The 24,449-nt window shown below is 41.9% G+C and overlaps 1 protein-coding gene across 1 annotated transcript in view; it reads right to left on the bottom strand.

The window, feature by feature from the left end:
- The window catches only part of NID1 (nidogen 1), a 91,169-nt gene that overhangs the window by 48,270 nt on the left and 18,450 nt on the right, over positions 1 to 24,449 (bottom strand). The window contains exons 2-8 of the mRNA XM_049868676.1: positions 17,068 to 17,367; positions 14,747 to 14,973; positions 12,232 to 12,611; positions 9,831 to 9,980; positions 5,774 to 6,025; positions 2,850 to 3,050; positions 303 to 548 (exon numbers count right to left, since the gene is read on the bottom strand). Of these exons, the coding sequence (XP_049724633.1) occupies positions 303 to 548; positions 2,850 to 3,050; positions 5,774 to 6,025; positions 9,831 to 9,980; positions 12,232 to 12,611; positions 14,747 to 14,973; positions 17,068 to 17,367 (1,756 nt within the window). The remainder of the gene's footprint in view (positions 1 to 302; positions 549 to 2,849; positions 3,051 to 5,773; positions 6,026 to 9,830; positions 9,981 to 12,231; positions 12,612 to 14,746; positions 14,974 to 17,067; positions 17,368 to 24,449) is intronic.

Here is a 24,449-nt window from a genome sequence, read left to right as displayed (position 1 = left end):
AAAGCCCTGCCAAAGCTGGAGCTCTTGAATGGTCCGCTCTGAAAGGCAACTCAATAGGTTGGCATTCTTTAGGATAGTGAAGAGGGTTTCACTTACAAGGACAGAGACAGTTAGGTTTTCTAAGACTCACAAACAACAAGACTATTTTCTGACAGGCGATATCTGAGTGGGTCCTCCCCCTTCTATAGACTGAGAGTAAGGGACTAAAAACAACACATAGAGCAGGGATTTTTGAACATGTAGGCACACAGACACACAGAAGCGCATGCACATTGTTTGATCTAACCTGTTGCCTCACTTACCCTTCACGGGACCAATGGAGTTGCTCAGGGCATATCGCAAGATCCTCTCGTCCTGGTTGTACAGGACAAACACGCTGTCCACTGAGAGCTGCTGGGTGCTGGGCAGGGCAGGCCGGGCATCGTCGTGGGTGCACTGTTGGAAGGTGATGGTCTGCCGCCACTGGTAGGTGTAGGTGTGTGAGGGGGTAGCCCCGTCCCGCTCAGGCTCTGTCACGGTGTACTCCCGGGTGGAGGAGGATGTGATCACTAGGGGGGACGGCAGAGGGGGACAAGGTGGAAAGACAAATGAGAAACCCTTAAGGATGTGCGAGGCACCATCTAGAGTTTTAAAACAATCAGGAGTCCTCCTTGCCCATGATGCTGCCAGATGCGGGGGCAGGTAGATTAGGCAAAATAAGAATTAGTTCTGGAGGGCAATGGGTTCTGTTACTTAGATTTCCCCCATGATTATTGGAACTCTCTATATCATTAAATTTGTTGCTTCTTCTCATCCAGTGATTCTTAGAAAGTTCCTAAGACTCCCAGGACCAGGCGAGGGACCATGGTCTGATAGGAAGAACACAGGCTTGGAAAGAGACACATCTGAGTTCATAGCCCCCTGCCACAGTTGTGACCATGGGTCACTAACTTCTCAAGCCTTAGTTTCTTCTAAAAAATAAATAGGTTTGGGCAGGGATTAGATGAGGCAGTGTGTAAAACTTTTAGAAAAGAGCAGGCTAGTAACAAACATAGCAAGGATCGTGAAGATGGTACAGGACCAGGCAATGTTTCATTCTGTTGTACATTAGGTCACCATGAGTGGTCAGTGCCAACTCAACATCAACTAACAACAACCATAACAGCAATACTATTACTAATATACTATTTTACTGGCCATTTACTATGTGACTAGCATCAGGCTAACTGCTTTATACAGGCTATCTCCTTTAGGATTCAATAAACAGTGGTTGCTCTACATATCCTAGATTAAGGAGTCTGTGATAATAAAAATGAGAAACTAAATGAGCATTTTTCAGCCAGTTTCTGAAAAATCACTAAAGTGCCATGAGCAAACCTCCACAGAGAAGAGAGACAGTCTTCCCCAATCAGAAGTCTGCTATTCACCCATGCAATGAAACCCACAACTTCCTATTTAAAAAAAAAAAAAAAAGTATAAAAGACTCTTTATATTTCTGTGCTGTGCTGCAGTTTTCTCCATAATAGAAGCACAGAAGCCAGAGGATAAATAAAAAATAATGTGGACTGCTGCCTCTGTCCAGTTCTGTGTGCAGGGCCACCCGAAATGTCATGGTTGCAGGCAGGCTGCAGCCCGGGGTCCTGTTCACTTCCCACTCCTCTCCCCCGTGCTCATTCCTCCGAAGGAGAAGCCTAACCAAGTCTCAAAGCCTTGAGTAACTGGTACAAACTTTCTGGACAGCAATTTAATGAGATCCTTTGAAAAGTTCATATTGTTTGACCCACCACTTCTATTTCTAGGAATTGAGTCTTAGAAAAAATCAGAAACTTTGCGAGGGTTTATAATGAAGATGGTATTTCAACTTGTTATGAGGGGGAAAAATGGAATGTAGTCTAAGCTTTAGAAAATAGGAGCATGGTTTAAATTAATAGCCATACGGTAAAATAGTACACATTCACTAAAAAGCATTTTCAAAGCCTACTTAATGAAACTATAAAATATTCATGATTTGATGTTAATTGAAAAAGAGAAAAATGTAGTACGATTACAATTTTATTTAAATAAAAACTATATACTTGCCTCTAGATTATTTAATAATATTGTAACAATGTTAAATTTTTGATTTTGATAAGTGTACCGTGGCCACGTAAGAGAATGTTCTTGTCCTCAAGAGAAATACATGAAGTATTTAGGGATCATGATAGCTACAACTTACTCTCAAATGGTTCAGGAAAAAAAAAAATTTATATATATATATGTATATACACACACACATATAACATTATATATGTATAGTGGCACAGTTAATGCACTTGGAAGAAAGGCCTGGTGAGCTACTTTCAAAAAAATCAGTCATTGAAAACCCTATGGGGCACAGTTTTTCTCTGACACCCAGGAGGTTGCCACGAGTCAGAGTCAACTCCATGGCAATTGGTTGGTTAGCACATATGTATATATGTTCATATATACATACATGTGTGGGTATATATACATATAGAGAGAGACAGAGAGAGAGAATGATAAAGTGAATGTGACAGAATGTTAACAGGCAGATTTCTGTATATTATTTGCGGAAAGCCTCTGTACTATTTTCAACTTTTGTGTAAATTTGAAATTATTTCAAAATAAAAAAATTAAAAAGCTACATATAAATTATAATAAAAATATACATATATATGTGTTGGGGGAAATGCTGGAAGGAAATACACTTAAATTTAATAATGATTATCTCCAGGTTTTATGATTATGTTACGCTTATTTTCTTGTCTTTGAACAAAATCATCTACCACGCGTGTGTACTATTTCTCACTTCACGCCCGCAGCGGATGAAGCCTGGCCTGCACCCCGGATCGAGCAGCGTGCGCCCTCACCGGAGGGGGAGTAGTGATAGAGCTCCGTGTAGGGCTCGATGTGCACGGAGGAGCCGAATGCAATCTGTGGCACGCGGCCCTCGAGCTCTGTGTCGATGGTCAGGTGCCCATGCTCGTCGATGCCACTGAACTGCTGTTTGATAACCAGCTTGCCTGGGTGCCCCACAAAGGTTACCTCAGCCTGCCGGGTGAACTCGCCACCTACAAAACAAGATTGGTTTTATGAGCATGCATTAGCTTATTCCCAGGTCAACACCCATGGAAGGCACAGAACTCTCCCTGCCCACCCAGGGCTGACACCATGATCATGAAAGGGGCTGCGGCAGAAGGGCACTTTCTCAGTGGATAAGTTAGTTTGGCTGGTAGACCATGAGGCTGGTAAAGCCTGGATATCATGTGGCCCAACAGAGCCACACAAAGAGGCAAGAAGCTGCTTCTTTCCCAAACACAAGTCAACCGCTAAGGCACGTTGGTTCCAGGCGCTGCTGGAAAAAAGCAGTGTGACTTCCAACTGTGCTAGGTACTGGCTGGTAAACTTGGACAATTGTTTCAGCCCTCTGAACCTCCATTTCGTTACAATACAGTCTATCTTGTGAAAATTAAAGAGATAAAATGCTCTGCAAATTGTCACATTCTCCGTGAATGTGAACTGTGGGGATGACTGTTAATAAGTAAGTCCTGGTGAGGATATATGAGTTGCTCAGTGCAAACCATTACCAATACAGAAACCCACCTTAGGGCCACTCACTACTGGTGTTGGCTCAGGAATGGCCCTTGGTCTGTACAGGGTAGCAACCTCAGCCATGCGAAAAATACTTGTCCCTTCTTTGCAGGCCTGTCTTTTCCACGTTTGGATACTTCCATTATAGCAAGGGTTGGCAAACTACACCTCGAAGGGTAAGTCTAGTCCACTGTCTATTTTTTGTACAGCCCTTGAGCTAAGAATGGTTTTTCCATTTTTAAATGATTTTTTTAGTCAAAAAAAAGAATAATATTTCATAACATGTGAAAATTAATGAAATTTAAATTTCAGTGCCCATTAACAAAGTTTTATTGAGACAGAGCCACACTCATTCATTTATGTATCATCTATGGCTGCTTTTGCACTACAATGGCAGAGCTGAGTAGGCGCAAAAGAGACTGTATGACCTAAAATATTTAGGCAAAGCTTAAAATATTTAGTATCTGGCCCTTTCCACAAAAGTTTAACAACCCCCATTTTATAGTTACCCGAGTCCCAAGTGGAGACCCTGGGTGGTATAAACAGTTAATACACTCGGCTGCTGACCGAAAGGTTGGAGGTTCAAGTCTACCTACAGGTACCTTGGAAGAAAGGCCTGGTGATCTATTTCAAAAATATCTGCCAATGAAAACCTTATGGAGTACAACTCTACTGTGACATGCAGGGGAAGTCACCACGAGTTGGGGTCTACTTGATGGCAACTGGTTCCTCGTTAACTTTTGGAGGAGTTAACAGTGTAAAGCAGAGTGATCCACTTTCAGCCATCTCCACTAGCAAAGGAGTGGCTGAGGCTCGAGCTTGGCTCCAGCAGTGGTGAAGGCATCTAGGTAGATGGAGGCAGTGGCTAAATGTACCTGCGCCCCAGCAAAACAGGCTTCAGGTCCTGCAAGTAACTGGTGATGCCGGCACAGGCTCCTACCCACCCTCCCCAGCTGTTTCCGGGAGTGAGCCTCCTACTTCACAGGGGGTCTGGCCTCAGCAGAGCAAGGGACTATCTGGAGGAAGAGGGCAAGACTACGCTAAGGAGATGTCCACCAAACGATCTGCCCACATCCCTGCTAAAGACTGAACTTCCCTTGTCTAGGCACAGTCTGTAATTCTTCAACTATAGAAGAGTTGCTGAGTGGTACAAACAGTTAATCTACTAGGCTATTATCTGAAAGGTTGGCGATTCAAGTCTACCCAGAGGCACCTTGGAAGAAAGGCCTGGCACTCTACTTCCAAAAATCAGCAATTGGAAACCCTATGGAACACAGTTCTACTCTGACACACAGGGGGTCGCTGTGTATCAGAATCGGCTTGACGGGACCTGGCTCAACTACTGATAAAAAGCACACGGTTCAAATGCTCTTCAAGGGAACACGCTGCAACTCGTCTGCTTTAATCAACCAGAGAAAAGGATGGGCGCAGACATGTGGAGGGCAAGGGGCACCTGAGTATGGGGACCAGCAGGGACAGAGAACAGAAACTTAAGGCAACAGGTTAAGACTCACAAGGATTGTGTTTGTTGGGTTTAATTTACTAGCTAGAAATGACAGACTCCTTTTCTCCTAGAAGGTACTGCGAAAATGTCAAATACCAGCTTCAGATTAGTTCTGAATTCAGAGGCAGGTTTAAATTCACTACATTGAGGAAACCAGTCAGCCGCACATGTTTGGCTGTGAAGATACATGACCTGATGACATTTGTTCTGCCAGAAACTTCTATATCTCCTCTATGAAATCTCCCCTTGATAAAAATACGATGCCGGGGGGATGGGAGGTGGAGGAGTTAATGCTTACTGGGTACAAAGCTTCTTTATGGGGCAATAAAAAATTTTTAGAAATAGATGGTGGTGATGGTTGTACAACATTGTGAATGTAATTAATGCCACTGAATTATACACTTAAAAATGGTTAAAATGACAAATTTTATGTTATGTATATTTTACCATTTGTGAAAAAAAAAAAAAATACAACACCAGGCCATCTCAGTTAATACGTATTAATGAAAAAATTAAGTGATAATTTTATTTCAACCTCTTATTCCAAGGGCAAAACCACAGGTTTCTCTTTCTATAGACACCAAGGAACCAGAACATGCGTATCAGTAAGTCGTTTGCCTACATGGGCTTCCTCTTCCATTCACCCCCAGGCTCCCCAGGCACCACTGTGTGGCCTATTGATCTTAGGGCATAAATTACCAGTGATGCTGAATCCATTCTTGAATCCATCCTGCTCCACAGCAAACATCCATCCAATGATGCCTCCCACGGGGGCCAGAGGAAGCAGGGAATACCCGAGGGTCTCAGGAATGGTGCTGATGGCCGTGTAGGAGCGTCCATGGTTCATGACCACGTAAGAATGGAGGTCAGTGTTCTCAAAGACAATCGGGGTCTGGCTGTTCCCCACAAAGATCCTTCCCTTCACTTTGCCGTTAACTCGCTGAGGAGACCCTGAGAGAGAAACAGAGCAAGGAGGAAGATACTGCTAAGCCTTTCAAAAAAGAATAATATGTCTGTTATAACTGGACCTATTCATGAAGAAAGCAAAGAGGCAAGACAGCACTGTGGTAAATGGTTCTGGAATAAGTGAAAGTCATTTTTCTTCCCAAGAAGAGAGTACCTACAGCTGCACCATGGGCCTTCAAGATCCCAAGATCCTTGCCTCTCTACTGCGATGCCTGATAATTGACAAATGAAAGGTATCTCCAGTTGTGAGCCGCTGTGTGAACATGTAACTTTGGGGGCAAATAAAGTAACTTCAGGAGAAGACCAATATTGTAGGTGATCTTGAACCAGGGTGACTGTATCATTTATCACTTTTGAGAGTAAAAGGTGCAGAATTAGCAATTTCACTGGGACAACAGGGCTAAACCGAGGTGGTCCTGGGGAATCCGTGACATTTGGTGGCTCAATCTATAACGCACCTTACTAATCATTTCTGAATCAAAAACAATTCATGGTTAGGATCGGCAGCCTGAGTCCTGGAGCCTCGTCCAGCCCAACCCAGAACAGGGAAGGATATGGGTGGACATCACAGGCCATGCAAGCATGCCCTCTGAACCTGAACCAGCTCGGCGCAATGGGGTTGTGTTTGTTGTTGATGGTTCCACTTAGACAATTGGGGCAATGTCAGTGGGCCCTCCCATGGCCAATTTAATGGTTTTCTTAACAAGCTGCCAAATAATATAAGTAGGGTGGCAACAAAATACATATTAATAATAAATGTTAGCACATACCTGGAGAAAATCCGAAGAGATGGACACAAAACTGTTAACAGTGGTTAACTCAGGGCAACACAGTAAATTTTCATTTTCTTTACTATATATTTTTATAATGTTCGAACATTTATAAGTTGTATATATTGTTTAATCAGGTAAAAAAGTAATATCTAAAGAAATTAAGTTGTTGTATTGAAAAAAGAAAACTGAAGGTTACCATACAACACAGCAATTCCAGCTCCTAGTATATAACTGAAAATTGAAAGCGTATGTCCAAGAGAATTGAAAACATACATCCATGTAAGAACTTTTACATGAATAGTCTCGGCAGCATTATTCCTAACAGCCAGGAAGAGAAATAATCCAAATGTCCATCAACTGAGGAATGCATAAACAAAATGTGGCATATCCATACAACGGAATATTGTTTGGCTAGAAAGAAGAATGAAGTGCTGATACGTGCTACAACACGGATGAACCTTGAAAACATCAACCCAACACCACGGTTTCCTTGAAAACATTATTCTGAGCAAAATAAGCCAGACATAAAAAGACAAATATTGTATGACTCCCTTTATATGAAATGCCCAAAAAACCAAACCCAGTGCCATTGAGTCGATTCCGACTCATAGCGACCCTACAGGACAGAGTAGAACTGCCCCCATAGAGTTTCCAAGGAGCACCTGGCGGATTCGAACTGCTGACCCTTTGGTTAGCAGCTGTAGCACTTAACCACTATACTACCAGGGTTTCCATGAAATGTCCAGAATAGGCAAATCCACAGAGACGGAAAGTGGATTAGTGGTTTCCAGGGCTGGGGGGTTTGGGGGAATCCAGAGTGACTCTCAATGGGTTCCTTTTTGGGGTGATGAAAATGTTCTAAAATTAGATAACGGCCAAAGCTGCACAACTTTGTGAACATGCCAAAAACCACTGAATTTTACATTCTGAAAGAATATGAAAAGTATCTAAAAAGAAACTGAAGGACAGAATAAGAGATAAAACAAAGATCACCATGGACTATTCAGGTCTGAGGCAGAGTTAAATTTTGTCAGTTACTGATCGTACATATCTTCTTTCTCTTCCTAGATTATAATTTACTAGGGGCAAGGCTTTCATTTCCAACTCACTCCCTGGTCATGGCGGTATTCTACATATAGTAAGTTCTCAGCAATGTTTGTTGAGTAAACCAGAGAGACAGCCTCACACCTGGGCGTCATCATGGACGTTCTGATGGCTTTTTGCTCTGTTTAAAATGTCCAAGCTGCCAAAGAGGGCCACGGACAAGCCAGAGAGCAATCCTGCTCACAGTTTGTGTCATTACACTGGGGAATACTGCGAAGTTAGCAGACTAACAGTAAAAAAATGCACCCTAGGAATAATTACAGAAACACGCAGGAAAGCCAAGTTCAGGAAACCAAACCAATTTCTTCCCACCCAACTTTAAGCTAGAAACATTTTTAAAAATGTAGTAAGAATCCAACAGATATTTCAACTGCAAAACTATTATGGGGTGTGTATGTCCTGTCAAAATCTGAGCAGCATATTTTGTAATATCTAAGCTTGCTGACAAACACAAACTGCTCAGCATTGAGAGTGCTGGTATTTGGCCTGCAAGGAGCTAATGAGTTTGCTCTTTAAGAAACAGCTTTCCTTGTGGATTTTGGAAGCTTCTCCCAGGGTGGGAGAGGCATAAAAGCCAAACCTGAAACAAAGCAGCAAAGGCATACCATCCCTGGGGTCGTGGGATTGGAAAGAAAACAGAAAACACATTTAGAGAAGTTAAAAACATCCCAAAAAATTAATATGGAAAGTACATTGAAATTTTTCTTTAATAATGATAGTATTAAAAAAACTTACCTTGTCTAAATGTGACCCAGAAAAAAACCTATTCTTTTTTTTTGTAAGTTAAAATTATAACTGATTTATAGGGCAGGTCATCTGAAAAATAGAAGATGTTCCTCCATTTGGGTTTTATTTTGTCAAAATTTGCAAAGCAATTGAAGTTTCCCACTAAACACACAAGAAAAATGACCTGTGACACAGCGAGGCAACTTACTGGCATCTAAGGAGACAAACGATCAGTATGGTAGGGTTATTTTTTGTTTTGCTCTGATTTGGCTTTAATTTTGGTATACAGCTCCAGGTTCTCATAGGTCAGAGACCCTGGGTGGTGCAAAGAGTTAAGCACTCATATTAACCAAAAGATTGGTGGTTCAAACCCACCCAAATGTGTGCTAGAAGAAAGACCTGGCAATCCACGGAAAACTCAGACACTGAAAACCCTGTGGAGCACAGTTCTACTCTGCAACACATGTGGTCGTCTTGAGTTGAAATAAACTCACGGTAACTTTTTTTCCTCATCGATCTACCTCTGAGTAAACTGGTATTCCCTAGACTTGTACAGAGAGGTTTCTTCTGGCAATATGAGAGCAGCAAGACTAGTTGATCCTTTTGTGGTCAGAGTTCAGAACTTATGTAGTCTCACCACTGAGTCCATTTTAGAGTTAGCCCTAAAAGGATGACTGGAATAAACTTTCCCTACTATAAACTCTGGTCTAAACTAGCTGTCTGTGGCGCTGCCAGGGTTTAACAGGCATTAAGACAGATCTGTGAACAATACTAAATAAAATTGGAACACTCAAAGAACAAAGGCATAGAAGAGGTTTGAAAGAAACTAATGAAAATGAGAAGCATTAACAATTCCTGGTCCAGGTTGCGTAATTTCAACACTTCAGCCGTTGCCCACTGCTACAGGCAGTTTTGAAGAAAGGATCCAAGTGGCTGTCACCTCAGAGATGGACAAATAGCACAGAAAGAGACCTTGTCATCTTAGGATAATGGGCATTCCATGAAGGATGCCCACTGGCAAAGTATGAGGAAGAATGGGGACCGAGAGATGAAACATCACTGCCATACTAAAAACCTTAGACACCTCCAGAGATTTGGGTCGAGGCAACATTCAGAAACAAGCACTAAACAAAAACTCCTTCCCCATCCTCCTCCCCCCACAAATTTAACATTAAAAAGCAGCTTACCTTCGGCAACACACTGCCTGCCATTCCCCGTATAACCGGCAACACAGCTGCAACAAAACCCAGTTGTGTAGTCCCTGCACTCTGCGTGTACGGAGCACTGGTGTCTGCTGTTGGCACACGTCTGCCGAGAATCAGTGTTGTAGCTGAAAACTGAGCAGAGAAAACAGCACACCTGTAAGGGTCTCACTTGACGACAGGTGAACCACATAGTGCGAGGCAGACCCACAGGAATTCACACATGTTTTAGGCAAGTCAAGAGACAAGAGACTCACATCCACTGCACGCTGCTACTTAAATAGTAATGTGGCTCAAACAACCCAGGCAAATGGGTCTAACAGGAGTTTGAGAAATCACAGGGTGAAATACTAAAAACTGCTATAATTTAATGTATCATTGGATCAATGTTAGGTTAGTGCCATTCTATGTCAACCTCAGGATGTTATTTATCCCATATGGTCCAAAGGATCAAGGGGGATCTTAAAATACTATAAAAAAAAATTTTTTTTTGTTCCTGTTTCTCCCCAAGGAATAACTCAGAAGTTCTTGTATGCAAAAGCTAATCGGAAATAATCCCACAGTCATACCTGGTCTAAAAGCCTTTGATTCAAGGAACAAAACTAATTTCCCCCTAAAAGTTTTACCTCCCAGGTTCATGTTATTAGAATTATGAAACTAGCTCATTAAATTTAATAATCCAGAGCAAATTAATATGGGATGTAGTTCAAAAGCACAGAATGGGATGGACTTTTAAGAGGGCTAAAAATCCAATTTATAATTGACAGTTGAGTGAAGATAAAAATAAAAATTTAACCCCAGGTAGAGTCTATTAATCCTACATATTTAGATGGGAATTTTCAGTGTGTATAAAGATGGTGTTTGGAGCTGAGAACATGTGGACCTGGAAATAAACATATACGTGGTGCTTCTGATTGCTTAGCTCCAGCCCTGTACCCAGCTTTTCAGCAGGTCCATTACGGCCTGCGTATCCACGGGTGACTACACACAGAACACCAGGAATACACTGTGGCCTACAGAAGACTGGCTTTTTTAATAAAAACAGTGAAATAACTGGAATAGAGAGATGGAAAAGCAACTGTTTTAGACACATTTTGGGTTCAAATCTAGGCTTTTACCGGTATCCAACACTATACAATCATAAGTGGTTGGGGATAGAGATGGCCTTGTTTAAATGTGATTGCTTCCAAAATGAGAACTTCAGAGACGCCTAGATACAGTGGAAATAGGGTAAGACTCAAAACTCCATCTCTGCAAGTAAACACACCCAGCACATCTGGGGAGATGACGTTGAAAGTAAGAGGCAGATGGACACATACTAAGAGATGCGTTAGCAAGGAAATCCAGGGTGCAGTCTCTATTGGAAGGGTTCTGAGACAAACTTATTTCCTCATTCTGTCACCTGATGGCAATGCCGCCATTTCCGTGCCTCAGTTTCTTCCTCTTCGAAGTAAGCAAGCACACTACCCATTGCTACCAGATCTTGTCCATGCTTTGGGACATTCAGTAAGAACAAGAATTTATGATTATTGCTAAGAGATAAATCAGAACAAGTAACCAGAAATAAAACTGAGTGAATAATGCAGATGGACTATACTCTTTTCCGAGGGCTTTATGAAAACTTCATAGTAGAGGCAGTAAAGAGTCTTAGTCCACACCATTTAAATGCTTGGACCATCCAATTTATATGAATTTTAATGGATTATAAAGTAAACTGAAGAGAAAAAAAATAATGAATACAGTTTAGTTTGGATATCTCTTGTAAGACAAATGAAAGTGTGCTTGGGGTTCAAACTATCTTCCTTCAAAAATGTAGCAAAAATCTGATATGCTCGATTAGAAAACAGAGAACTGTAAAACTAGCTTCAAAAGGGGGATCTACATATTTTGTATTCTTAATCTTCACAAACCAACTCGGAAACTGATATGACCTGGGAGGAAAAAATAATCAACCATTCTAATTCCAAAGCCAAGAGGAAATAACTGTCAAAGATAAGCTGCTTAAATAGCCAAGGAACTTCTAAAATGTTTTTTCAGGTGGATGAATATATTTCTGGTCTTAGAAATCACAAATAAGAAAATCTGACTTTCAAAATAATTCTAAAGCACTTTCCTCCTGAAAACAGACAGAATGGGATACTAGGAAAGAAAACTTACTCAACAGTCTCCATAGCCACAGCCCGAATCCCAAAAGGCTATTTGGATTCTTTGAAGCTGTCAGGCCTATCCACCAATGCTCTGACTGAAAATTCAGCCCTTACCTCCCCAGGGCTCTCATCCTTACAAATCACCATAAAACGCACACAACTGACATTCCCTCCAGCAGTACTCCTGTCTGAAACTCGAGTGTCTGCATTTGTACCAAACACAGCTTAAAAGGCCTTACCAACTCCTGTTTCCTCTACTTCGTCCACATCTATCACCTGTGGGTGCTGCTGGGGAAACCTCTTCACCGGCAACTGGAAAGACCTGGTCTTCACCGTGGGAAGTTCAGGGGGGCTCTCAGTTGCTATGTGGTGGGGTGAGAGTACACTGGGCACACGGTACGTGTCTGTGTCTCTCCTTCCCAGAGCCTCATAGGGGAAGGGCGTAGTGGCCACGTCCTCCGGGCCCAGCCTCATCACCGGGTCATAATCTTCATCTTCCTCTTCATATTCTGGTCCATCATCGAGTCCATGGTCCACGTCAGCAGGTATCACACCACTGGCTGTGGCTGGACTTCCAATCTCAAACACCCAGACACCCTGCTGCCCTGAATTGCTGCTCCTAGAGGGAAGGACAGGCCTCTTGGAAACAAGTCAACAACCCACAAAAAGCCCCCACCATCCAAGCAGAAGCCATATGTGGGATCTGGGTCCACGTGAAACCCATTGCCTGCTTCCCCTACAGCCAGGGCTGGAGAGTGAGCTGAGCAGATGCAGTCATGTCTGGTCATCACGGAGCTGAGACCTTCCTGGGCTACTCTATGAGGACTTATCCAAATGGGTACAGCCCTTGCACTGGCTTACCCTCAGACACTGGAGAGCTGTGGTTCAGGCCTTAAAGTTTGATTCATATTAGTCCTTGGTTAAATGCCCTATCACGTAAGGAACCTGTTGACTATTCTCTTTCCACAGCATGGTCTATTAGAAATCCCAACTCCGTTAAGTAGGTGAAGGCTATTGGGCAGGTCTGTTTACCTTTCTGTGTTCAACATGTGTAGTGAAAAGCAAATACATCTAGAACACAAAGGCATTTTATAATTATCAAATACAGCATGTTAACCTGAATTTTTACCTCTTGCGCCACTATTTTTACTCTTAGGTATCTATGACTAGAAAATGTTCCTATTAGAAATGAGACAAAATGACCATCTTACATAATAAGATGGAAAGAGAGGACATACCATTACTCAGAATGGGTCTTTGGAGAAAACTGAGCAAAAAATTGGGGTGGGATGGAGAATGAAGGATCAAAATCTTGCAGAAGCAGAACATTTAACCAACCTGCCTATCTCAAGTAAAGGTAGTGGTATGTGAGCTTGCTTGTACTAAACTCATGAGAGCATTTGCAAGACAGTTTTTTTAAAAATTACAGCCATTGTAAAAAATTACTTATGCAATATTACAACTAAATACATTCCATTAAAGACAAAGATGCTCAAAACTCATCAAATCCTAATTATTTTACTATTCTCTTTACCTATGCTGTTGAACTTATTTAAATCAGGGCTCTGAATAGGTTTGAACTGGTTCAGTCATGGCCGACGAGGCGAAACCAGGACAGATCTAAATTTTTATAATTTTGGTGGTCCAGAACGGTAACTCTAGTAGGAAAAACTACAGGTGGAAGCCCTGGAATGGGAGATTCAGAAGAGGCATAGTGAGCCCTTTCAGGAGCCTGAAGCATGAGATTGATTACTGGCAGGACTGTGGAGAGCAACTCAGTCAGTCAGCTGCCATCTTTGAGCGAGGCACCACTGTTGCCCACTTTGCACAAAATCCACCAGGGATTCGGTTGCTATGCAACACGTATTCTGCCCTTGTTTTTCAAGAAGGAGATTAAGTTTCTAACAGGGCTTCTAATTTTTCCCGTTCCAGTTACCGTTCTAGTTCACCCAAATTATAAAAATTCAGGTCTGTTCCTTGGCTATGACTGAACCAGGAAGAACTAGCTTGAAGCCCTGAGTTAAGTATATATGCATGGTGAAAATACTACATCATATTATGTAATAATATGCTGTTTCTCAAGTCTGTGTTGAGTGACATCACACTAGTGGCTTGAAATTTGCCATGGTAGGAGTATTTAGACCCCAGAAATAGGCAAACACTATAAATCAGGACTTCCCCTGCCACACCCAGAAAATAGGTTGTTGAACATTTATGAACATACCATTATGCAAAAGGCAGGCGAGTTTCAGGGTAGATTTGACAATATGAAATTAGGGGAGAGAGGGAAGTTCTTTTTATTTTTCCAGAATAATAGGAGAGGAAATATTTCAATTTTAGAAAAACCAGTCTTGGCTTCTCCTCCTTTTACCAAATTCTTCACAATAACCCAAGAAAGGACTCATTTTGTTGTAAGAACAACACTAATCTATGGGAGAGGAGGAAAAGGTTTTCTGTCTCAGGTTCACAGAAGGACACAGGTTTGAATAACTCATTTCTAACTTTATACTTACAGGGGAAATGGTAGAAACTACTTAAACTAAGGATGATAGCTAAAAACAGGACACCTGTTCGTCCTAAGGGTATATTCCCTTGATCTCATCAGAAAAAAGTACTGCATAATATAAAAACTAGACACAAAATTTAAATCTGTGGGAAGATTTTTATGTAACATTCTATAATGCCCATAACACTATCCTTAAGAAATGATAATCTTGTTATAGGAGAATCTATTAAAGAACAAAGAAAGCATACTTGGCTAAGTTTTCAATTGATTCTCTGTCATTCGCAAATATATTATAAGCACCATCAGTCTTCCATATGATTCCCATTAAACCCTGGCTGAACGCAACCACAGCAGGAACTTGGTTCTCGTCCTTCTTTGAGTATGCCGTATAGAACTGCAGACCATCTTCTGGATACAGGAAAATGGCATAGGAGCTGGAATCGGAGGAGGCCAGAACAGCCTGAAATGTGTTTCTCTGTGAAGGTGAGTTAAAAATCAGTTACTTAGGAAAAGAATCTGGAGATCTTATAATGCGTTATTCACCAGAAGCTCATTTATAAAAAGTACTGTAAAGAGATGGCAGTACACTCATCTCATTCTAAAAGCAGTACTCTTGTAGCAAGGACCAAGTACTAAATTCCAGGATAGCACCAATGAAATAACTCTAAGGCCATGTAACTCTAAGACCATGGTAACTTCAGATGGTGGCCTAAATCTCATCCAACGTAGGAAATTCCTATCCTTAGAATTTGTTTCCATGGCCATTAGACATATTCAACCTCAGTCATCATCCAGCAAATATTTATTGGGCCAAAGCATCATACAGTAGAAAAAATGTGAGCTTTGGGAGAAAACAGACCTGGATCCGAATGCTTGCTCTACTCTCTATTGGTTGTGTGACCTTGGGCATGTTACTTAAGTTCTCTAAGCCTTGAGTTTCACATCAAGTAAAACAGAAATAAAACCACCTGCCTCACAGAAATGTTATGAAGATTACATGAGATAGCCTATGAAGGGCCAGGCACAGAGGAAGTACTCCATAAATGTTAGTACCTTCCCTATGAGCCAGGCATTGGCCCAACTTCTGTGGAGACAGTAAATAAAAATACATGGTCCCTGCACTTGAAAGTTTACTGTTTCCATGGGAAGGCTGACCTGTGAATCAAACATCACAAAACCTGGGGCTGGATACTATAATGAGGATGTGTGCAAAGAGCTACAGGAGCCTTAGGAGGAAACGCCCAGCACTGAGGAGAGTGGGAGTGGAGGAGACGGTGGTTGATCAAGTCCTCACAGAGGGCTAGAGTCTGAATGAACAAACGAGAGTTCAAGAGGGTCAGGGAAAGGACATCACAAGTAGAGAGGACAGCATGTGCAAGAGACTACAGTTAAAAAAAGAAAGGAGGAGCATGATCAGGGAACTACAAATAATTTGGTATCATTGCTGTAGAGGGCGTGTGGAAGAGTAACAGAAAGATTAGGCCCGAGAGGCAGTGAGGGCTTAGTACCAAGGAATTGTGCATTTATCGTGCAAGTGAAAGGGAGGCACTCAAGAATTTTGAGATCTTAAGCAGTTTTTCAAGTACAGCACTCAGACAAGATAACAGTTGGCAGAGCAAAATGTCATAGAGGCCCATAATGAACTTTCCCAAAGTCCCACACAAAACACATATGGGAGGTAATGTGTTTTGAGGGGGAAAAAAAGTATGGCCAAAAAGGTTTGAGAAATACGAGGTTAAACATTAAGCAGTTTTCTTTACTGCCAGACTTCCCAGTATGAGTCTCCAAGGAGGCCTTTCTCTGAAGAACTCTCATACAGGAAAAGTGTTCTGTGGTAAGCACTTTGGGAACAACCACCATTTAAATGCAGAGATTTTGCACTTTTCCAGTTTCTCTCTACCCTGTAATCTTATAAAAATTAAATAATGGTGAGGAGAAATTATTTTTCCAAGAAAAATTGAGGCATGTCCTAAGGTCAGTTCAAGGCCTGTCATGGCTTCTTGACCCACCCAAATATTCCCCATTCTTCAAGGGTAAGTTCAGCCTCTACAGTCTTTCCTGACCACTGAGCCCACATGGACCCTACCTCAGAATTCTGATAGCACTTGTTTTCTCAACCACTCACGGTGCAAATGATTCTTATCTCCCCAACTAGGGTATAGGGCCTTGTCTTTATTTCTTCACATCCCTCAGGACCATGTTATTTTAAACCTATCACTTCATATTAATAACGTCTCTATTTAATTAGAAACTACCCCTTCCCCAATATTTGCCACCAAAACTAAGGTTATATATTTTTAAACACAGGTTGGGGATGCTATTTATCAGCCATATTCTGGCTGGATAGTAGTCTTCTCAGAAATTGCCTTTCTTTGTATCTAATCATCATTGAAACATAGATTTATATAGCCTTGTAGATAAATTTTAGAACTTTTGGACATGCTTTGGATTTCCTGTCTTTACTAATAACTCAGACAGGATGTATATCAGAATAGCACGAACCAGAAGACCAAAGAGTGTAAAACCCATCTGTTAGACTATTTACACATGTACCTCCATGAATACTTACCTTGCCTTCCTGGGCAGGGTTCCTGCTGGGCCCTTCGTAGGGGGCCACGGATTCCCAAGTGACAACCACCACACTACGGGGCTGGAAAGAGACATCCGGGAATCCTCTCTGGACACACGCTGCTGCCAGCCGAGTGACAGAAGGGGAGAAGTCCTCTCGATAATAAATCTTCCCAAGGCCATCTGAGGTGTCCAAGTCAGCCAGGAAAGGTGCGATGGCCCCGAAGGTCGGTGGGAAGAGTCCAGGATGGGATTCCTCAGCTGGGGGCTCACTCATTGCGATGATGCCATTTGTGGTGACCTGTGCAAAACCAAGTACGGTTAAAGGGAATGCAAGGAAGACTGGAACTCACTCAGATCGTTGTCAGTAGGTACCGAGTAGGTTAAATACAACAGAGTTTGAGAAGGACATGATCCCAAATTTAACAACTCAGCTTTGTTTTTCCAGGCAGTAGAGCTTGGGGAAAGAATACTGGTAAGAATCCTAAGACCTGACTCTGCCATATACCAGTCACAGGACCTTGGGCAAGTGTCTCAAACTTCAAGTCTCAGGCTTCCTCATCCATGCCTTCTTTATTTCAAATAAGATGATGGGAATAGACGTGAAAGGGAAAAGCAAAGCACTATTCAAACATAAGTCATTATTACAACCTTCATTAATTTATTCAACAAACTGAGTTATCCTTACGTACCAGGATGGTGCTAAATACTGTGGGTACAGACATGGGTAGGGCATACCACCACCACCACCCCTCTGGGATGGCTACTATCAGAAAAATGGAAAATAACAAGTGTTGGGCAGGTTGTTGGGAAACTGGAACCTTCATGCACTGCTGGTGGGACTGTAAAACGGTACAAGTGCTGTGGAAAATAGTTTAGCAGTTCCTCAAAAAATTAAGCATAGAATTACCATATGACCCAGCAATTTCACTCCTAGTTATACACTCAAGAGACTTGAAAGCAAGGACACGAACAGGTATGTTTGCACCAATGTTCATTACAGCAGTATTCACAAAGCCAAAAGGTGGAAACAAACTAAATGTCCATAAACAGATGAAGACATAAACAAAAGGTGGCATATATATACAAGGAGTATTATTCAGCCACAAAAAGAAACAAAGTCCTGATATATTCTCTGACACGGATGAACTCTGAAAACATTATGCTGAGTGAAATAAGTCAGACAGAAAAGGATAAATACTGTATGAGCACACTTATATTGAATACATAGAATAGGCAAATAGCATAGAGACAAAAGTTTATTTGCGGTTACCAGGGGCTGGGGGGAAAAGGGAATGGGAGCTATTGCTGAGCTCCTTGTCCTGGAGTGATTCCAACTCAGAGTGACCCTATAGGACAGAGTAGAACTGCCCTATAGGGTTTCCAAAGCTGAAAATCTCTCTCTCTCTTTTGTATTTTTTAATTGTGCTTTAGGTGAAAATTTACAGCTCAAGTTAATTTCTCATGCAAAAATTTATATACATATTGTTTTGTGACATTAGTTGCAATCCCCACAATGTGACAGCACACTCCCCTTTCAAGCCTAGGTTCCGTGTGTCCATCCAACCAGTTCCTGTCCCTTCCTGCCTTCTCATCCTGCCTCCGGACAGAAGCTGCCCATTTGGTCTTGTATATCTGAACTAAGAAGCACATTCCTCGTGTGTGTTATTTTTTGTCAGACCATTAGGCCTGGTCATTTTCTGTGAATTTGAGTTCTGCTCCACACTTTTCTCCCGCTCCGTCAGGACTCTCTGTTATGTTTCCTGTCAGGGAGATCACTGGTGGTAGCAAGGCACCATCTAGTTCTTCTGGTCTCAGGCTACTGGTGTCTCTGGTTTATGTGGCCCTTTAGTCTCTTGGGCTGATATTTTCCAAGGCTGTAAATCTTTACAGAGGCAGACTGCCACATCTTTCTCCCATAGAATGGCTAGCGGGTTCGAACCTCTGACCTTTCAGTTAGCAGCTGAACACTTAGCCACTGCACCACCAGGCTCCTTAAAATAATATAAAAAACCAAACCCTTTGCCATTGAGTCAATTCCGACTCATAGCGACTCTATGGGACAAAGTAGAACTGCCCCGTAGGGTTTCCAAGAAGCGGCTAGTGGATTCAATCTGCTGACCTTTTGGTTAGCAGATAGACTCTTTAACCACTGCACCACCAGGGCTCCTTAAGGGGTTCTGAATTTCTGCTTGGACTGATGCAAAACTTTTGGGAATAGACAGTGAGGATGGTTGTACAACATGGTGAGTGTATATAATGCCACTGAAATATATGGTTAAAATGGCAAACTTTTTGTTATAGATATTTTACCACTAATACGTCCCTTTGCAATCTTCCCTTTGAAGAGACCCACAGTTCACAGGATAAGGTGAGGGACTGACAAAAATCATGATTATACAATAAATAAAAAATTAGTAAAGTGTCAAGAGGTAAATATGTTTTGGGACATTATTATTTTGAATAGCTTATAGCTAACACTTATTGAATGTTTACCATGTTCCATGCATCTTATTAGTATCTAATCCTCAGAATAACCCCATAACACTAGGTACTACTATTATCCATATTTTTCTGCTGGGGAAACTGAGGTATGTTAATTAATTTCTCCAAAGTCACCAAATAATAAGTGGCAGTCTTGAGATTTGAACCCAGGGAACCTGATTCTAAAACTGGTCTTCCTGATCTTTCCAAAGCTGGCCTTCAAGCCTTCTTGAAATCAGCTACTGGGTGTTATTACTGTCTATAAAATAAGCATTACTGCTCTTATTCAACTAAAACCCACAGTCCTTGGGAAGATGGGAAAGAAGCCACCGAGATACAGTAGCAACTCTGCCCTATGGTGGTGGGGACACTTGGACCCTCCAGGGTTATGCTAACGGATAAGGTGCTGACCATCCTCTCATATTCTTGTCAGTGCACAACCCACTGAGGAAATAGAATATGGCTCTAATCATGTTTTTACTTAGAGAACCTGGTTTTAATTCCCTAATTTTACACTTTAAGAGGCTGTATCATAAACAGGTTGGAAAAATAGAAATCTAAAAAGCAACTCTCAATTGTCCAGGACTTGGCTAGAAGGCCTGTGAGTTTCCCAAGCCACTTATTTCCCCTCATCCTCTTCCCACATCTTTAACCTTCAGTCATTTCAGACTCATTACTAGAGGAAGGGGTGGGGTGGGCAGAGAGAAACGTAAAATCAAGTGCTTGCAATATGCCAAGAACCTAGTTAAAAAAAAAAAAAAAGGTTCAATGTGATGGAGCCAAAATGTTCCATATCTTTTCTACTCCACATCGGTCAATTTGTTGTACTGTGGTGGCAAGCATGTTGCTATGATGCCAGAAGCTATGGCACCAGTATTTCAAACATCAGAAGGGCCACCCATGGTGGACAGGTTTCAGTGGAGCTTCCAGACTAAGACAGACTAGAATGAAAGACCTGGAGACCTACTTCCAAAAACGAAAACTCTATGGATCACAACAAAACATTGTCTGATACAATGCTGGAAGATAAACCCCCTAAGTTGGAAGGTACTCATTATACACAGTGGCTCCAACGATGGACTCAAACATACCAACAATTGGGAAGATGGTGCAGGACTGGGTAACATTCCATTCTGTTGTACATGGGATTGCCATGAGTCACAGTCAACTCACCAGCAGCTAATAACTGGGAAAGAATGAGAACTTTGGGAGTTAAGTGTGGATTTAACAAAACCCTCTTTTATTAATCAAATTCCAAGGGCTGTCAAATCTTTAGGTGCTATATTTTCCATCATCACCTGGATCCAGCACTAATTTTCAGGACACAATGACAGGCTGCAGAAGAGGGAGTTAGTGAAGGAATTCCATGCAGCTGGTCTTTCACCCTCTTCTCTTCCAGCAATACAGTATTGCACAAACATCCCAGTTGGGTTTACATGTGGGAGCGTGGGAAACGGCTTACTTTCTCAAGCCACCAGAAGTTGGCAGTGACCAGCTGCTAGTGGGAAAGTCATCACATAGAGACCACATACAGACAAAGGAGTTCTCAAAAGAGGTTTTCAAATGCAATTTAAATTGGTCCAACAATTTTCAAAACACTCCTGATGTCTTTTATTATTTAGAATCTGGGCATAGGAATGTGTATCTCTTTTCGCAGGGAATGCTTTAGGAATTGAAGTTTTAGACATGTATTGTGAAGCACTGCAAATGCTCTACCCAAAAGTCATATAACCTTCATAATGTTATTATTGGGAAATTATCATTCAGCCAATTTTACTTCAACTCAATCATCTGTGATAATGAAGAAAGATGACACCAAAGCTAAGTGAAATAAGCAGAAAACTCGGAAGTTTTATTTGATTCTTAGCTTTAAACTTCTCCCTAGTAAACTTTTTTTTTTAGTTATAAAAATTAATGGTAAACTTGATTAATGATATTATTGCCTTACACTTGGGTGCAAGTCTCGTTTTGCAAAGTCTTCAAAGACCATGGTGGCATAGTGGTTAAGTGCTATGGCTGCTAACCAAGAGGTCAGCAGTTCGAATCCGCCAGGCGCTCCTTGGAAACTCTATGGGGCAGTTCTACTCTGTTCTATAGGGTCGCTATGAGTCAGAATTGACTCAACGGCAGTGGGTTTGGATTTTTTTGGTCAAAAACCATGATGTTTCTACCAGCCTTGTTCCTTTTTTCTATCTTTTGGAAGTGCCATTGAGCAATTCAATGGTCAAAGGGCAGGCAGTACAAAGGAAAAGGCCTAAAATGCACTTATGAGGTATAAACCCAGCGTGCAATCCCTAAGGGGACTAGACTGGGTGCTCCAGGGAGGTTCCCACAAGCCCCCTCACCTTCCTGTCAAGGTGCTCAGGGCTAATGCCACAACTGCTTTCACCCACTTGCTTAAACCAGGAAACCTTCCTCTTTCTCACCTCCCATGTCCTGTATGTCCTTCCTCCAGAGTAAATGGTACTTTCTCCATCCCTACTACCACCACCTAGTCCAAGTCATCATCATCCAACAGGTCCTACTACAATGGGCTCCTAAGTGGCATCTCAGTCCTACAGACGGTCATCCTGTCCAACTACAATCATTGCCCTGTCCCTGCCTCCTCGTTCATGTGACTGGCCCTTTCTCATCTTCTCAGAGAGACCTTCTCCTACCATACAAGTGCTGGTTCCTTCTCCTTTCCCCTACTCCTACCCCAGAGATTTACATGTCAGCTCCTGTTTGCTTCCTTCACTGCCCCATCACAACTTGACAGTGGTAGCTCCAGAGTTTATACACTGCCTGGCACATGTTATCCCACCCCTCTCTGGCTTCATTCGAGAAACACAGCAGGGAGGTTCAATACAGGATACAGCCTGCAAACCTAGGGTGGTTTAGGAATAATGTCCAAGGGTGAGGTCAGTGGGTTGGCAACATGAAGGACCATGGCATTATGCATTACTGGAGTTCCTCCCAAGAGACTCCAACACCAATTACTAAAACAGGGCCTGCACTAAACATGAACCAAATAACTTCAGTCAGTCAGATCAAGTCTCTAGATCACCTAGTAGGTTACAGGGAATACAGGGGACAGATGAGCATGTTAAATGACACCATAGGTATGCAATCAGCAAAATACAGAATTCAGGACATTCTACAGGACAAATAACCCAGTTTTTTCAAAAAATAAATTGCAAGAAAAAAGATGTAGAGACAAATCCACCAAATGCAACGTGTGGGCCTTCTGTGACTCCTGATTTGAACAAATCAACTGAAAAGGAAAGTAACACAATTTCTGAAACTCTTTGGATATTTGGTGATAGTAAGGAATTATTACTAATTTTTTAGATGTGATCATGATTTTGTAGTTTTGTTGGAAAAAAGTCATTTTTCAGAGATACATTCTGAAGTATTTACAATGAAATGTTTGGGGTTTACTAGAAATAATTCCATTTAGGTAGGTGGGTGGGGGCAGTTAGGAATAGCTGGGGATATAAATGAAACAAGATTAACCATAAATTGATACTTGTTGAAGCCAGATGATGGGGGCATGGGAGTTCATTATATTATTTTCTGTATTTTTATATATGTTTGAAATTTTCTGTAATAAAAAGTTAAAAAAAAATAGACAATGCATGAGACTGACCTAAAATTAGCAAGGAAGGGCAGACAGCTTTAGCATATTTTTTCCAGTTGCCATCAAGTTGATTCCTATTTAACATATACATTGGCGCTAAAGTTCTTGGACAGGAGGAGCACCTGTGGCTTATTGTCTCTGAATTCCTTCCTCAGACTCTCCCAGCCTTCCCTCCCAGGCCCTGCCACCAGCACCCCCCACCACCAGGGATTCAGGAAGTGTTGTTACACTGGGTGGGTTTGGCTGCATTGATGAGCAGACGGTGCTGGGAAAAGCAGATTTAGTAGTTTAAGCTAATCAAATATTACAGAGCCTGGAGCCAACCTGTGCAGTGCCCTGGGTCTAGAAAGAAACGATGATTAAACAGAAGCATTCGCTACCCGTCACCAGTATCACTTTCTGTTGTTTGTGCTGGTTAAAAACTAATATGGATATGGGGCTGGATTTTAGTTTTAATATGAATGTTGGTGAGTAGAAGACTGAAGTAGAAATACATACATTAGAAAAAATCTAAATTGCTTACAATTCTCTAAACTTGCCATGGTGTTTCCCCTATTTAGCACTGTCATGCTTTTGCACCTACGGTCCCCTCTGCCTTGAAGACCCTTTCTGAGTTCAGAGCCTTGGCAAAGTCCCACTTCTCCTCAGGAAGCCTTCCCTGGCCTCCTCAGGCAGGGTTTACCACCTGGTCCTTTACACCTGCGCTCCTATCTCTGCACTTAGCACCCAAGAGTCAGGACTCAGGCGCCCTGTCTCCTAAGCACCAGCAGATTCCTTGCTATGGATCACACTGCCAACCTTGCATGGATGGAACACATTCCTGAAAAAGCCCCTTTGAATTACTGAGAGAGCTAAACAAACCAACGAACAAACAAAAACCGTTATACTACTGTCTTAAGGTAACTCAAACTAGCCCAACAATGCTTAGGTGAAGTTCTTGGCAGATTGCATTAATGAGTAAATGTTAAGCCATTTTTTTAATTGAAAAACAGCTACTTCCAGCATACTGACCAACTTAAATAGTTGCCTGAAATCATGCTTACAACAACAGTTCACGCTGAGAAAAAAAGGTTCCTTTTTTTAGCAAAGTCAAACTTCGGCTCAGTGTTACTAGCACAATTTTTCAGTACATGCTGTGCACTCACCCCAAGGAACACCCCAAACAATAGGGCTTTTCATCCAGCTGCTGTAAGGCAGACCACGTCAATTATATCACAAAAACTCCCAGGGTAAAAATGGCAAGTACCACATGGTCCACAGCTGGAGCCATTTATATACAA

Source organism: Elephas maximus, chromosome 24 (assembly GCF_024166365.1).
Source record: "Elephas maximus indicus isolate mEleMax1 chromosome 24, mEleMax1 primary haplotype, whole genome shotgun sequence".
Lineage (NCBI taxonomy): Eukaryota > Metazoa > Chordata > Mammalia > Proboscidea > Elephantidae > Elephas > Elephas maximus.
Note: the sequence above shows the minus strand (reverse complement) of the source record. Positions and strands in the feature narration are given on the sequence as shown.